Source organism: Capsicum annuum, chromosome 6 (genome assembly GCF_002878395.1).
Source record: "Capsicum annuum cultivar UCD-10X-F1 chromosome 6, UCD10Xv1.1, whole genome shotgun sequence".
Classification (NCBI taxonomy): Eukaryota; Viridiplantae; Streptophyta; class Magnoliopsida; order Solanales; family Solanaceae; genus Capsicum; species Capsicum annuum.
Genome location: NC_061116.1, coordinates 188,613,707 through 188,626,948, shown reverse-complemented (window position 1 = coordinate 188,626,948; position 13,242 = coordinate 188,613,707). Strand labels below are relative to the sequence as shown.

Here is a 13,242-nt window from a genome sequence, read left to right as displayed (position 1 = left end):
ACGATCTATAGTTGACTTTAGCTCATTACAATCCGTAGCTACATTTTAGTAGCTATTTTAATGATCAGTATTATTTATCTCCTAAATTTAACCTCTGAATACAAATATAAAGGTATCTCATATATATATATATATGACATCAAATACATGTACATATGACTGTTGAATACAACTATAAAAGCAATTCAATTATATAATCAAATACATATGAAATACATGCATATCAAATGAATATACATATCAATACAATATATGTGACTAAGACGTACCAAATACATATATCAAAAATACATTAAGATATCAAATACATACACAGTTGCTATCTAATTTAAACCTTAATAATGATAATTATTTCGACTCTTAGTTGCGAATGGTAATTTCATGTTGATGTTTCCTATGTCAAGTAATTTTTCCTATACTTTGGCCTTTAAGTTCTTTCAAAAAAAAGTAAAAGATAGCTGAAGATAGCTGAATTTCAATATTCACTTGGTCTCTTAGCATATACTTTTGATAGGAAAAATCCAGACATCAGTAATCAAAACTGACCCCAAAAAGTTGAGTCTTGGGAGACATATGACTTCTTTCGAAAGAAAAAAAAGGAACTCCTCATTGGACAACAATGGGATACATAAGTTCATTATATGATATGTTCCATCCCCAACTAATGTCAAGTTCTTTATTAAATTTCTCACTATAGAAAGAAAAAAAAAAAGTGCTCTGTGCAATTTCAATTTTGACCAGCTCCATTTTGTTTGGAATATCAGATCATGATCATTATATATACACCATCCATCAAATTTGTTTGAAATGTCAGGGTGTGTTTGGCATGAAAGGAGAAAATATTTTTCTAGAAATGGTCTTTTAGCAAAAAAAGTTGGTTTAAAAATATTATCTCAAGAATATTTATATATAATGTAGAAAAAAATTATAGAGATGAGAGGGGTGGGGAGATGGTCAAGGGTTAGGGTTATTGAAGGTGTTGCGACGTGGGTGGAAAAATGCAATAAATATAGGATGTTACATATAGAAGTTATTTTTCCTACTTCTATTATGCAAGTTAGTTTTCTCATTTTTAAGGAATTTGTGTTTTTACAAAAATAGTTATTCAAAAAATTGGTCCTAAAAATAAGAAAACATGATCCGGAAAAAGTTTTCCTTCGTACCAAACACACCCAGAGACATAACTATTATAATCGAGAAAAAAATAAAATGTATGCACCAAATTATATTGATATATCGATAGACAAAAATAACAATTAAATTGTGCAATACAATTACCAGCTTGGGAAGTATAAGAACTTGGCTCTGTTGCACTATATATATGACTGCCAACGTGAACAAAAACTGAGTAATATTCTTGAAACCAGCTGACCCCAAAAACACCTACCACACCTTTTGTAATGTTGCTTTGTCTAGACAGAAACCCCCACCCTTACACCACAAAAACATACTATTATACATGTGGAATATATGTTTAGTAAATATCCGACATAAGGAATCAACCCTTAATCTAGTTTAGAAGTATCAAATTTCATGCTTCGAAACTAATCAATAAAAGAAATTCATATTGCCAATTTTCTCATGGTTTTGGAGATTTTTCAATTGATGAAAGTCATTGCATCATGACTTTCTTGAAACCCTTCATCTTAGATACGTAGCACATGCTGAAATCTAGTCTTAGTTAATTAAACAAATGGGAGTATTAATCATGAGAGAATTCTAGATTTAAGTTTATGAATTTTCAAAAAAATTCAAGTTATTAATAATATAATAATAATTAAAGTTCGAGCTAAATATTATACTATACTTTTAATAAATTGTTTAACATATATCATGTAAACGAAAGTTATTAAGTAGAGGTAGATTTTAAACCTAACTCAACTCAAAAATTAACTAAAAAGAAAGAGATATGTCCAAGTCATATAACGAGTTTAGTGATCGATCTAATCCATCTAATATGTATATATTTCTCTTTAATACCTTGCCTCCCACCCCCTCACGCCCAGACCACTGAACCGTGCATGCACATACATGGATCAGGGTATTTCCACCCTCACTTTAATTGGTCTGAGACGATGAGGTGAGGCTAGGGTATTTCCTCACACACACACCCCACCCCCACTCCCATGCACCCCTAATCAGTTCGGGATTCGAGGTATTTTTACCTTTGTTATTCTGTTTGGAGTCTCACAGCGAATGAATTTATCTCTAAATCATACTTATCAAATTAGATCTCGAAAAACTAACTCACAAAAAAAAGTTATTCAAGATCATAAAAACAGATCGAGTAATAGATGCAAGACTCCAACAAGTACACGTGATCCGCCCCGGTAATAATTCTTACTTGTAATGAGTGTAATTAAGTAGAAAGATCTGTTCAAGCGTGCAAGTCAAATGACAACATTATCATCATGTTTTGACTGATCCTAATTTTGCCTTTAAGGTAGGATTAAGTTATGATGGTATAAATTCTTACCTTTTTTTTTTTTACCAAACTGTCTAATTTAACATGTTATAAAATATTTTTGGAATACTATTATTATTAATTAAAAAATTATATATAATTGCTCTTTAAATAACTTATTGAAAGTGCGGCAGACAACGTAACCCTGATAAAGAAAATTTCAAGGAGGATGGATCATATAGTATTTGTTTATTTGTTTTATTTTCTTGTACTTGCTTGTATAAATACAACAAAACAGTATAGAAAAATACAACGAGAAATTTTCCACGACTTGTTCCAGATATTTTCTACATATTTTTATCTCGATTGTTAAATTCTTGAGTTAATTAATTAGCTGTAATTCCTAGTGAAGAATAACCCGGTTATTCTTGTTCAAAACAAATTAAAGAGTAATGGGGACATAAACAAGTCATCAAACTAAATTTGTTCAAACATTTGTCATGCCAGACAAATTATGTTTTGCTTTAATACTTTATTTGATTAAGCACGTTTAAGTTACGTTCACACGCATTAAATCTTTTATTAGCACTTAATTCTTTAATTAGTAGTGATGTCTTTATGAGAAAAGGGAGATGATATATTCTTGTTCTACTTTATATTGTTCAATTTTACCATCGATTGCGAATGGAAAAGTATATCTTTTACTTTTTCTTGGTAAACAAAGGACTACGTGCTGGCTCGAATATTGCTCCAACAAGTGGGACAATGGAATAAAATTTTGTTTTAAGAAACTTCTTTTTACTCCACTATTTTTCAAAGCTGGAAAAAAAAAAAAGAAGGAAAAATGTTGTTTACAATTTTTTTCTCTCAAATAGCTAAAATATAATGCAATCACAAAATAAATAAATATATATAGTGCTATTATTTTTCAAGATTATGAGTAGAGATTTGCATATTTTTCTTTGATTTTTCTCTCGTAGATTTTCTCTCTAATTTGAGAGTTGTTAGTAGCTTATTTCTCAAACTTTAAATGGTATGAACCTCCTTGTAATGTAGTATATTGTAACAACTCAAGTTATCAACATGAGGATAGTATGTATTATAATTATTGAGAATACGAAGTACAATTGAGAAATGAAATCGACAAACAAATAGCAACGAAAGGTCCTTAAAAGGAAGAAGAACGGACAATATAGAGATGGTAGAATTAAGGAGGACGAGAACGAATCCATAGAAGAATTAGAGGTGAGAAATATAAACTTTGCATAAACACAATACACAGTAAGCATGACCTACTTTGCTCTCATGACAAGCGGTATTTATCGATCCATATCTCAAACATAGTCAATTAATATATGATATTGGGTTGTTTTGTCAATACAGATCTAGGCTCATTCGTAATATGTTTGATTGCCAAGAACGTCGGATGACACTTCAATATGTCTTGTACGTCGATCTTGAGAAAGATTGCCTCTTGATCACTTCGACATTGGAAAAGACAATATTTGATTCCTTCATCTCTTTGGAAGGAAAATATTTTATCAACTCAAATAATTCTCCGCAAGTTCCCGCTTTATAAAATATAGCTAGAACACTTCGCCTCCAAAAAAAATTCTAATTAATTGACATTAATTTTTTCTTGCCCTATTTAAATCTAACAAATTTTTTAATGACAGATTTTACCATCAATTGCATTGTCGGATAAATCACAAGGAAAAATTAATTAAGCTCTATAATAAGATGTTGAAAAATGAAAACCAAAGGAAAATATATTTAATTAATTTATACAAGAATGATGTGTACGTAGCACATATACTCAGAAAATGTATGCACTACTCGCAAGTCCCAACTTACAATACTTTAGCTTGATACCTACAAGAACAATTTTTATTTTTTAATTCGTTAGCTATAATTTCATTTCAATACATTAAACAATTTATAGGAAGTTTTACACAATCTTATCACTTAACCGTAACTATTAATTAATTCACAATAATCAGGCTGGTATCTAAGAAATTAGACCTACGTACATGTTAGCATGTTAAAAGATATTAGTAGTATACAGAAAATTTATATATATTATCAAGGTAAATAAGTTAATTCGAAAGAGTTTCACTAATATACGCATCGATATTGCAAAGAATTTTGATCCTATCAGTCCATCTTTATTTAATTTGTTGTAATAGGTAATTTATTTTACTTTTAAGATTATAAATTATGTTTCTTTTATAAAAATTAGCTGTAAATATCTTATGAATAATCTAATAGTGCAAAATTGATGAATCTTTAGACTATAGAGTTTGTTGTTCCTTAATGAAGTAAATAATATACTAGAGTTTGCCTCCAAGAAATACCTGTCACAAAAAATGGAGTAGTTTGCTTTTGTCCCATTAATTAAGATTTTCCTAGTAAACATTAAGCTTATCAATCCAGTGAAACATTATTTTAAAGATGTTTTCTTTTAAAAAAAATAATGTTGAAGTAGAAGCAAGTACATTGAATCATCAGATACTGAAGTATTCTTTTTTTTTTTTTTTTTTGTTAGTTCAATGGCCTATACTGGATGATTAATTTTGAATTTGTACATTCCAGTCTTCATTTTGAAACGATGTTTCCAACAAAAATCTTTCTATCTTCAAGAGTATAAACTCAAGACGTTTAATTAAACATAAAGATATTCTAACCGTCTCACCACAACTCCTCCAAATTATACAAATTATAATATATTGATAGAAAGTATTGGATGTACACATGCAAGTTGCAACTCATTCCCCTAACAAACATCCTTATTCCTTGTGTCTCTGTCACACACGAATCACGAGAATCAAATTGACAAACATACTGCAATTGACACATATTAAGAGATTTAATTATAATTACTTAATAAGACTATTTTATTTTGTAAGCAATTTCGGAGGATATGTCGACTTAAAATCATATAAATTCGAAGTTGTACATCAAAGAGCACTTTAAATTTGTTAGTATATTTATTTAGATACTTGACTTATAATATATTTTAATTAATTAACATCTAAAGACATAATAAAATGATCTCACTAGACTGTTTCAACTTTCAATTCAAAATCATTTAAAATCTTATAAATGTTTTTCATTTGCTCGTATATATATAAATTAATTAATCACATAAAATATATCGATACTTTTTAATCATATACATTAATTTCAATAAGCAATTTTAATTGAGGCCGTTGATGTGAAGGTAATACATTTTAAGTGATTAACTTTTTTACCTAATAAATATTTAAAATGACTCGCAAAATCTTATTAAAAAATTTGAGCCGAAAATATCTCATGATATTTTAACATATTTTCACATGTTTAATTAAAAAAATAAACTATAATCAAGCATTAAAGTAAATATACCGATAACTATAAGGGATTGTCGATATATTTATATATACATTAAGGAGTCATTTAGTATATAGTGTATAAGAATAATATTAAATATAATATATTAATAATATTGAGATTAACTATAGTGGGACTAGTAATGTTGATTTTATTTGTGTTAGGATTATATTTTATGCATTGTTTGACTTGGTGTATTAAAAAAAGTTATATTTTTATTTATACTTATTCATTTATTAATATTCTTTACTTTATTAATATCATAATTTAGTATGTATTGATTATACAGCCTAGAATACTGAAAAGAATGTATATCTAATACATAACTAAAATTGAAAATCCTATCAAATAAAAGATCAAATAATACCTAACCAATACATGTATTGTTTTTAATATATCTTAGCAAACAATCCTTGGAGCTAGTTTGATTGAGAAACAAGTTATTTTAGAATAATTTATTTGGAAATTAATTATTTCAGAACTATTATTTCACCCTAAACACAGGCCAATAAAAATAATATTATTATAGCTCTAATAATCAATTTCATAATAAGGAGTTTTATAATTTTATTATAACTAAATATGGGATAAACTCATCTTAAATTTCTCTCGTGACATACGAGTCCAAGCGTATGTAACTAAATGTTTAAATATTTTTTTTTTATTATTACAGATTATTCAATTATTTTACTTAATTTTTTTAAAAAAAAATTGAATAACCTGAAAAACCAGGTCTAGTTCAGCAATCTTAAATTCGTGTAACTAATGTGGAAGTGTGTGAGAGAAAGAGGGGTGATAAATTAGGAAAGGAAACAACAGAGGGAGAAAGGGTGGGGTAAGGTGAAAGAACCTCGTTTTGATGGTGTGTCTATATCAATGCTTCTCTTTTGGCCGACCTAACTTCAATGCTATGTCCCCTTTTTACTCTTTCTCAACCGACACTCCATTTTTTACCCAACTCTCCCCATCTTTTTTCTTCACAAAAATCTCTCTTACATATACTCATCCAACGTAACTCTACCTAAGCAAACTTCAATTTGTGAGATCATGGAACTTGAACTTGGTCTTGCACTTCCTAATTCTCATTTTGTTGATCCCATCAACTCCTCCAATACTACTATCCTAAATGGTAACATGATTAATATAGACAGGTTTGATGACAACTTCTCACAAATGAAGATGAAGGATGATTATTCAATGGCTTCTGATGGTAGCAACCAAGTTCCTATTAAAACATTGCCTTTGCTTATATGCAATGGCCAACCAAATGAAGATGAGGATGATGATGATGGTCATCAAAAGAGGAGAACCTTTGAAGCTTGTTATCAGTAAGTTTATGTGTAATGTACATTTCATTTAGTGTTTCATCCGAAATTGTATTATTTTTTTTATGATTAAAAATATTTTTTATGTAAATATAACATATGTTGAATCATTTGACTAGTTCATATGTTTACGTCTGAATCCGTCAATGTCAATGAAAATACTCGCTCCGCCGCTTTCAGTAAATACACTATTATGTCACCTAATCTTAAGAGGGTTGGAAATAGGAAAGGTGTGACAAGAGAATCAAGTGCTCACCAACGACGCGATAGTTTAAAATAATCAAACAGCTGATCGAGTTACTGAGATTATGTCACCTTAGAAATAACTATAGATAATATATGGTAAAAATGAAATTAAGTAACTGAAAAATAAGGTAAATTAATTATCTACTACAAAGTCTGCAACACTATTGTATTATGACTTTTTATATCATTAATGTATACGTATAACTTAATTGAATCCTTTCATATGTTATTATACAAATCATTCAAAATACATGACTAGAATAGAGCTTAGTCTCACACGACTCTTCGAAGTTTTTTCTTGTTCATTATTTTTAGATGATTTTACTTTCGTGAAAAAAAAGGTTTACTAATTATGATATCTTTTCACAAAATATTTATTTCTGATATATACAGGGAGATCAAGGAAGAAAATGGAGTAGTGGGGTGGCCACCAATTAAGTCATGGAGAAAAAAGCTACTACTAAATCATGAAGGTGGTGGTGGCTGGAACACAAATAATATTGATCATAGAAATAATATTGGAATAAGAAATTCAATGTATGTGAAAGTTAAAATGGAAGGAGTAGCAATTGGAAGAAAGATAGATCTAAGGCTATACAATTCCTATCAACTCCTTACTAACACATTACTCCAAATGTTTCCTCGATGTAAGTTATTATTATTTCACTCCTATTATATAATGTAAAGTTGTCCTTTTCAATATATATATATATATATATCGTCAGTTACATCTAACATGTTACATTATTTGTTATAGCATGTAAGTTATCTTACTTTCAAGATTACAAATTAATTCACCGTTCTATAAGGATCTTGTAGAAAAAGATTTAATTTCTTACGCCTGACGGTATATATAACTTAAACTCTTTACAAAGTATGTGCTAGGTATAAGGAATTGAAGGGTTTGAATTAATAAGTTTGGTTCTATATATGATGTATATGCAGCAGATGAGAATTGTAATGAAAATGATGGGAGCTTTACACTATTGTACCAAGACAAAGAAGGAGATTGGATGCTTGCAGGAGATGTACCATGGGAGTATGTACCTTTGATTAATTTTATGCTACTTTATCCATTTATATCTCATTAGTCATCGCATCGTCTATTATTTTTCAGTCTCAAACAAGATAGAAAGCGGGTAATTATATGAATCCTATATGTATCCATCACATGGTGGAACCGTACAATCGAGAAATCTATCATAATTTTATTGTTATGCTCGCAAAAGATCGAGCGTAAATATATATAGAGAGAGATTATTTCTCATATTAATTTTCTCAGTGAGTATATATAATTGTTTTGCAGAACATTCATGGAGACTGTTCAAAGAATACAGATACTAAGGAATTGGAAGAGTGGATCAAGAAGTACAAGAAAATCATCCCATATTTCTTAAGAGTTATACAACTATATATATATAGTTTGGTAGAGCATGTTGAGGGTAAAAAAATTTTTACATGAGTTATTTGACATTGTAATTTTATTATTTATTATCTTAGTCATGATATTTGGACTTCAAGCATTATCAGACTTTAATAGCTTTTCTTTTTCTCAAATCAGAGTCTGTTTGAAAGTGAGATATTCCTTTTGAAGAAATACTTCATGGTAATGTATGCATTACAATTAGCGATTAGTGAGTTACAGAATTTTAATTTCGTAAAGGGAAAATTTTCTTCATATTCTTTAATGCGTCATAGAAATATTTGGCCTCCTTAAGCAATTCTTTTTTTTTTTTTTGTGGTGGGGGCGGTAAGGTACACATTTGGCAGGCCGACTAAAATTAATTACCTCGATAGTTAGATTTATAAAAAGTACAATTTTCTGTATCAAATATATATCATATATTAATGTACAAAAAATATATATTTGTTGACTATTATTTGATGAACGACTATTTATGTCAATTTTTCTATGGAAAAATTTCATACTATAGACAAAATACTATATTAATTACATGATATAGTTAATGTTTTAAAATTTTGCAATTCATAGTCATTTGGTAGTTAAAAATTAGTTTTTTTTATGGGCCCTATATACAAATATATTAAGATTTGTATATATCAATTTTCTCTCTCATATATTTATTTTTGGTATTTTCTTTCTATTCTCTCTCTATCCTATTGACTCTAAAAAAGGCAACAATGAAATATCAAAACACAAGATTTTTATGATATCTTCTTCAACTATTTTTTCCTTAATTTTCTCTCAAAATCACTCTAATATCCTTGATTTTAATTAAAGAAACGATAACATTGACAACATCATAATACATGATTATTCAACAGATCTTCTTCAACTTTTTTCTCCTTATTTTTCCCTCAAAGTCACTCTAATATCACAAAATATAATCTTTGATTTTTCTGTGATAAATCATTTTTGTGAATTTTTTACCACAAAAAATCAGTTTAGGAAATTTATTGACATTAGATTTATTTTTTAAAATTTTTTTATATATTATGTCAGTTAGTCGTTAAATTTATTGGTTGTTCATATATTTTACAAAAAAAAATAGAAAAGGGGGAGAACTCCCCCGTTTTTATAATTTTTTTCGTTTTTGCAGATTTTTATTTTATAATATAATTTTTTATATATTATGTAAGTCACTTCCCCAATTTTTTGATGGATGATTTATCAAAAAAAAAAATGAAAAGAATTTTGCATCTTCGAGCAAGGTGGAAAAGAAAAAATATTTTAAGGTATCTAAATCTAAAAGGGGGAGCAATGAAGTTGAAAATGATTATGAGATTTTTTTGTATATTTTCTCATGAAACAGAATTGTTGGTCAATATACATTTTTGTTTCAATATATGTAGATACGTATACTTTTTTTTTTGTAGAATAATACATGCATATATATACAGAGTTAGAGTGTATGTATGTATGTATGTATGTATGTATGTACAGTTTGTATTTTTGATATATGTGTATACAATTTACATATATGTATATATAGTTAACTTTCACATATGCATTTTGAAGAATAATGCATATGCAGATATATACAGTTTTAGAGTGCATATATGTATATACATTCAAATTTGTTATTATGTAAAACATTCAAATTCGTATATACAGATATACAAACAACAGATATACAAATAATAAACATATATGTATATGTTTATTTCATTTGCATATATGTATATACAGATATACAAAAAACAGATATACAAATATGTATATTTCGTTTACAAACAACAATTTTGATTTGAATATATGTATATTTCGTTTGCAATATCGTTTACAAACAACATTTAAATTTGTATATACAGATATACAAACAACGGATATACAAATAATAAACAACAGTTTTGATTTGAATATATGTATACTTAATTTGCATATATGTATATATAGTTATACAAACAACATATATACAAATATCAAATTTAGGTAAACTAATATACAGATATACAAACAATAGATATACAAATAATAAAAACAATCTTTGTAACCTTCAATGCAGATATACAAATACAATTATACACTTATGTTAATAGATATACAGAAATTCAAATTTACTATTAGTAGATATACATAAAAAAAAAATTAAAAAACTGTCAATATGTATATTATGAAATATGCAGTAGAGTAATGAATGAATATATCACACAAATCGCAATTGCAAATGGGATTTAGAAAAGCAAAAAAAAAAAAAAAACTAACACAAACAAGGGTTATAACCTTTTAACAACTTTTGTGGAAAAAAAAATCAAAATTACGAAAATAAAAATTGAATACGAAAATTGAAACGCAAAATTACAATTGAAGTTATTGTATACAAAAATAATAGTAATTACAAAATTGACAATTTGAACGTGTTTGAAGTTTATATTGTGCATTCAATTTCGAAAATCTAATTCAAACCAATAATAAAATCGATTTTCATTATGTTGAAATTGAATCAATTTTTATTGCGTATTAGATTCAAAAAAGGATTTCAGTAAATAAATTCAAGTAAAAAAATAATTTGCGTAAATCGTATATACCAGAATTTTGTATGCACGAATTACCAACTTTCTCTTGTAAATCACAATTTTTTTTCTAAAAAAAAGTTATCAACTTTTGAGGAAGTAATTAACGCATAAATTCTTATTTATTGATCTGTTATAGCAGAGAAATAAATGGAAAGTTGGAGAAGATTAAGGACATTTATTACATTAAAATTTCTTTTTTAATCTTTTTTTGTTGTTATGGATTTTCCTTCCTTTTTGTATATATATATATATATATATATATATATATATATATATATACATAAAACTGTCATTTATTTTGTGTATGAATTGTAAATATAAAATTTAGACTAAAAAGTTAGTTATAAATACTCTAATAAGATTATATATGAATTTTTGCCTTTTTCTATTTGGCTTGCTACGTTCGTCTGACTAATATACACTATGGCCAGGTCTGGTTGATATGGACCGGACCTGGCCTGGTCGCTCATTCTGGGTCAGGGCCTTATTTTTTTCTGGGCCAATTTGGCCAAGTTCCTTGGCAACCCAGCGCACTATTACCTCATCAGAGACAAAAGGCCTTTTTACAGGTACTATCTCAGGGCCAACTTTGTCATTAAAAACATATATAAAAAAGAACAAGTGTACACAATTTTAAATATTACACAAACATTACTATATTAAACAATATGTTTGAGTTATATAATAAGTATCAAACAAAAACAAAAAGTGATAGTTTATAGTGGCTCGGAAGTATATGAATGTAAGTAATCAAAAGACGACATATATATGGTTACCCCTTACAAAAATTGTACCCAATTTCGGTTGGAACTCGAAAGTCTTTGTATTTTTCAAGATCCACCTTATTTTCGTTTTTTGTTAGAACTATCATATCACATTACGAGCTCGTTTGGATAGGATTAAAATCTAATCAAATTAGCTTTTAATCTCTTTTTTAGCCTTTTAAGATATTTGATAAAATTAAAAAATACTTAAAAAAAATAAAAACTGATTAAAAAAATAAAAAAGTGAGAAGTTGGGTACCCCAACTTTTTATTTTTTAGATTAAAATTCTTTTAGGTTTGACTAAAATTACCTTTTTATCCCTTATATTTTCCTCCAATTCCAACAATATCCTAAACTTGTAGCCCTTAAATATATAATTTTTTTTCTTTTTCTCTTTGTCTCTTCGTTTCATCTCTTCCTTCCAATTTCAGCTTCATCTTTCTTCTTTGTTTTCATCGAATCCATCATTACATCGGAGGTTTATTCAAAAAAATTATTTTAGAATTAAGAATTATAAATAATTCACCTTATTTATTGTGTTAACAATTGTAAGGACATTTAAGTCATTTTAACAACAAAAAAGTGTTTAACATTACTTGTTTATCAAACACATCAACAACTTTTGTTTCAACACTTCTATCCAAACACTTATTAGTTTAATTTATAAGCACTTATTTTAAATTTTTAATCATTAAGCTAAAAAGCTATTTTTTTAATCATAACCAAACGGGTCAAAGTGATATTATGTAAAGCTTGCATGGCAATCTTCCATACCTCAACTTCTAAGATCTCATATTTCTAATAGACCAAAGACATCGATAGGCACTCAGACTTGTTGTCAAAATTCACTTAGACACCTAAACTAAGGTCTGTTCCTATCAGGCCCCTAAACCCCCCCACATTTTGTTCTAATTGGGCTTTTTTATGCCTATGTGGCACTGCGCGTGCAGTGCTATCGTGGGAGGCGCGTGAGGAGTATTTTTTTTTATTAATTTACAAATAAAAAGATGCCAAGTGGCATTGAGGGCCCCAAAAAATTTTTAATAATAATTTTTTTTTAAACACTAAAGGCCCTTTTTAATAAAACAAAAAGCATTAGGGGGTCCCATTTTTTTTTTTTAATAAAACAATACGCTGGGGCTAGGGGGCTAGGGG

The 13,242-nt window shown here is 27.9% G+C and overlaps 1 protein-coding gene across 2 annotated transcripts; it reads left to right on the top strand.

Moving 5' to 3' along the window:
- The first annotated feature begins 6,529 nt into the window (after nucleotides 1-6,529).
- Nucleotides 6,530-8,864, top strand: LOC107872843 (auxin-responsive protein IAA29). Of its 2 annotated transcripts, none has more exons than XM_016719468.2 (4): nucleotides 6,530-7,101; nucleotides 7,738-7,991; nucleotides 8,290-8,383; nucleotides 8,651-8,864. In XM_016719468.2, exons 1-4 carry the CDS (start codon nucleotides 6,821-6,823, stop codon nucleotides 8,739-8,741), a joined length of 720 nt encoding a protein of 239 aa, XP_016574954.2. In that variant the 5' UTR covers nucleotides 6,530-6,820; the 3' UTR covers nucleotides 8,742-8,864. The 2 variants fall into 2 exon arrangements, with proteins under 2 accessions (XP_016574954.2, XP_016574955.2); XM_016719469.2 differs by having other exon boundaries at nucleotides 6,677-7,101; nucleotides 8,293-8,383.
- The last annotated feature ends 4,378 nt before the right edge of the window (nucleotides 8,865-13,242 follow it).

Bases quoted from the DNA above. Each gene is read 5' to 3' on its own strand.
- LOC107872843 (XM_016719468.2), top strand. From the start codon at position 6,821: ATGGAACTTGAACTTGGTCTTGCACTTCCTAATTCTCATTTTGTTGAT. The intron at 7,102-7,737 runs GTAAGTTTATGT...TGATATATACAG, and splicing joins ACCTTTGAAGCTTGTTATCA to GGAGATCAAGGAAGAAAATG. The intron at 8,384-8,650 runs GTATGTACCTTT...ATTGTTTTGCAG, and splicing joins GCAGGAGATGTACCATGGGA to AACATTCATGGAGACTGTTC.